General features: G+C 45.0%; 1 protein-coding gene across 1 annotated transcript in view; it reads left to right on the forward strand.

The window, feature by feature from the left end:
- The window catches only part of mycn (MYCN proto-oncogene, bHLH transcription factor), a 5918-nt gene extending 2527 nt beyond the window's left edge, over positions 1 to 3391 (forward strand). Inside the window, exon 3 of the mRNA XM_007546678.2 lies at positions 1241 to 3391. Within this exon, the coding sequence (XP_007546740.1) occupies positions 1241 to 2013 (773 nt within the window). The 3' untranslated portion in view covers positions 2014 to 3391. The remainder of the gene's footprint in view (positions 1 to 1240) is intronic.
- The last annotated feature ends 239 nt before the right edge of the window (positions 3392 to 3630 follow it).

Genomic DNA, 3630 nt, shown 5'->3' on the forward strand with positions numbered 1-3630 from the left:
TATATATATATATATATATATCCTCTGAACTGCATTCAATGAGCTGTTCCTTTCTGAGAGTGAAACACCAAAGAGGCTCACATGTGGCAGAGTCAGCCACACCCCCTTCCCAGCTCCCTTCATTCAGCCAGCTGTGCTCAGCTTTGTTTTGATGTCAGCAGCAGTCTGTATGAGCGATCAGTATGTGTGTCTGGTGTCTGAAGTGGGTTACCATAAGCTGTAAAATGCCACACTCCACAGATGCTCCTGGGCTGATAATGAAAGCCATTATCACAAAGGCATTTTAACTGCGACTCACACTCTCTGCCTTCCACTTGTTCACTTCCAGGCACTCAAAAAAAAAGCCCAACAACTTGGGTTTGTTCAAATTCGGCTGATTTGCTCAGTTTTAGTTCTTCTCCAGTGTAGATGTTGGACGGTATCAGATTTTCATGATTACCTGAAATATATGGTCTCTCGACCAAACAGCTTGACAGCTGCAGTTGTAATTAAAGTGATGGGCCAGCCCAGCCTTCATTGGACTTTTCAGTAGGACATCTGGACTGTCTGTGTTTTTCGTAACATTCAAATTGGTCATACTTCAGATGTATGAGAAAATATTGACTTTCCTTCAGCTAGCTGACTGGCAGTGCACATCAACAGGTGAGGGAGGGGGCAGAGCAGTGCTCTTCTACCCTACAACCAAAGAAAGCTGGTCTACCACTTTCTCTGGCCTCTTGTTAAAAATTACTTCTAACCACTTTTTGAGGTCTTGAGTGCATGACTTGTTAAAACCTTTGAGTACCTGGACGCTGGTATCCGGCATATGTGTACTCCGTCATATGCCTAGACTCTGTTAAATCTCCTTCTACTATCTCAAACACTCAAAGTATTACCGAGGTTGCGGTAACAGACTGACGGCATTAGACTAATACTGTCTCATCTCGCCGAAGATTAGCAGAGGTTTTGAAGAAGTGAATTGGAATACAACTCAGAACTCCAGTCTGTCTGCTCAGTGCTGAGTATGAACATGCCAATGCCTGCAGAGCAGATTAGCTGAGAAGTGACTGACATTAAGCATAAAGACATTTTTGCCTGAGCTAACGGCGTTGAGCAACGTCCTCTCCCACACGCATTCCTCACTTGATCGCACTAATTTATGAACATATTTACCTGTCACCTGCTGTCACAAGTAGATTGAATCATGGGAATATTTTGCATATCAGTGACGAAGTCTGTTTTGTTCTTGTTTTTCTCCCAGAAGAGGAAGACGAAGATGAGGATGAGGACGACGAAGAAGAGGATGATGAGGAGGAGGAGGAGGATGAGGAGGAAGAAGAGGAGGAAGAGATCGATGTGGTTACAGTAGAGAAGAGACGCTCCACAATCAGCAAGACATCTCCCATGACCACAGGTATAGGAACCATCTGTGTTAATCCCAAGAGCCAAGATGCAAGAGGGATTGTCTCAGGATCTGGGGTCGTGAGTCGATTCATCAGCCGGGCCCCTCAGGAGCTCATCCTGAAGAGGAGCTCGGTCCATCAGCAGCAACACAACTACGCGGCACCCTCGCCCTATGCCTCAGATGATGACCTGACCCCACCTCCAAAGAAACAGAAGACATCAGAGACATCGCGCCCTCCCATCAGAACCAGTTCATCGTCCTCTACATCCTCCTCCTCGTCCTGCACCTCTGCCCCCAGCATCGCGGGGGCCCGCAGCAAGCGCAGCACCAGCGGGGACAGCAGTCCGCGCGGTAGCTCCGACTCCGAGGACAGCGAGCGCCGACGAAACCACAACATCCTGGAGCGCCAGCGACGCAACGACTTGCGATCCAGCTTCTTGACCCTGCGCGATCACGTCCCGGAGCTGGCTCACAACGAGAAGGCGGCAAAGGTGCTGATCCTGAAGAAGGCAACCGAGTACGTTTGTTCACTGGAGACGGAGGAGATGAGGCTCCAGCAGGAGAAGGACAGGCTGCAGGCTCGCAGGCAACACCTCATGCGCAGGCTGGAGCAGGCTAGGACTCGCTGACAGACAACCGCTACAACATGAAACCCCTCGCATAGACCCTGGAGGAACCCCTCTCACCATCCCGAACTCCAGACATAGGCCTATAAACTTAAGCACAGACACAAAGGCCTTTATATCTGTTGGACTTTTGCACACAGAAACACTAAAATCTCAGAGGACATTTATCGTCAGATGCCGCTACACAAACCTGGAAGAGAGAAGAGAAGAGGATGCACAAGGGGGGTGGGTATGTGGGTGGGGGGGGGTCGCTGGAGGAACGCTCGGACTTTTACTGCCGCCACTTTTTTTGCACATTTGTTGACGTTAAGAATGTTTAGGGTTTACTTTTCAATCCAGTCACATCGAGGAAAGACAAAAAGAGAAAGAACGAGGAGGGAGACAAGAGACACTTTTTTTTTTAGTCTTCGCTCCCTCTGGTTGTTGTTGTTGTTGTATTATATATATATATATATATATATAATTTCTACATGTATATTTGTTTTTGTTTTTTTTTTTGTACTCACTGTGACACCAGCCTGGAATTGCATGATTCCACACAGGGATGGGTGTTGGAGGGCACTTTGCTTGGAGAGTTCAGCAGTGCACGCTTACATTTGCCTTCATCACTGCAAAACTGAAAAATGAAATGTAAAAATAAAACAACAAAAAAAAAACTGATGACCGAGGCGTCATAGCAGACACAAACAAAGCCACTACAGGTTCTTTTTCCCCCTCACTCTTCTCACACTGGTGCTCAAACCAAGTCAGTGGATGTATAACTGTGCACCTTGCTAGGCGACACTTTTGTATATAACAATAGTGTACAGACAAAATACACTCAGATCTGCCTTGTTTTATATTGTTTTTTTTTTTTGTTTTTTTGTTTTTTTAATATTCAAGTCAGGAAGCTGCCAATAACTGGACTGTAAGTTTATATACCTTTAAATGTACTGTAAGGTCTCAGTTTATGAGTCAGAAAAACTTTGTAATATAACTGCATATTTTTTTCCTTCTCTTTTTCTTTTTTGTATATCACTACGTTTTACACATTTATTTGCTTTTTAGTGTGATACATACTAAATTTGATACTTATATTTTCGTAAGAGAATGCATTCTTGGTAGATATCACTTTATCTTGTCATTTTTCTCTCTTATCAGACAATTTTTTTTGTACAGCAGATGTGTTCTATCCACATGTACCTGGATTTCCCACCTGCCCCCCTTTTTTAAACTTTCCTCTTTTGTTGATATTTTTAACTATCGGGTGCATAGAACTGGGTAAACTGATATGTTTGGTTCTTTTTTCACTACATTAAATGTACCTTTAGTGCTGCAACTCATGGCACTTTTGAAATACCTCATTTTGAAAAATAAATAGACAAAATTTCCTGACTTTTTACGTCTGTGTCTTGCCTCCAAATTTCTGTATTTGTTGTGGCTCCTCTCAGAAGCCTCATCCTCACAAAGAAAGAGCGCGTCTTCTGAATCCTCTCTGTCTCTGCACCCTGCGGCTGCCCCCCGCCCCCGCTCTCAAGCCTCTCACACCCATTCCTACACGCGCACACACACGCACACGCGTGCACGCACACACACATTTCCACACCTCTCTCTGTTTCCCTCTCTGCTATACACAGCTCT

This window comes from Poecilia formosa, unplaced genomic scaffold, assembly GCF_000485575.1.
Source record: "Poecilia formosa unplaced genomic scaffold, Poecilia_formosa-5.1.2 Scaffold1, whole genome shotgun sequence".
In the NCBI taxonomy this organism is placed as follows: domain Eukaryota; kingdom Metazoa; phylum Chordata; class Actinopteri; order Cyprinodontiformes; family Poeciliidae; genus Poecilia; species Poecilia formosa.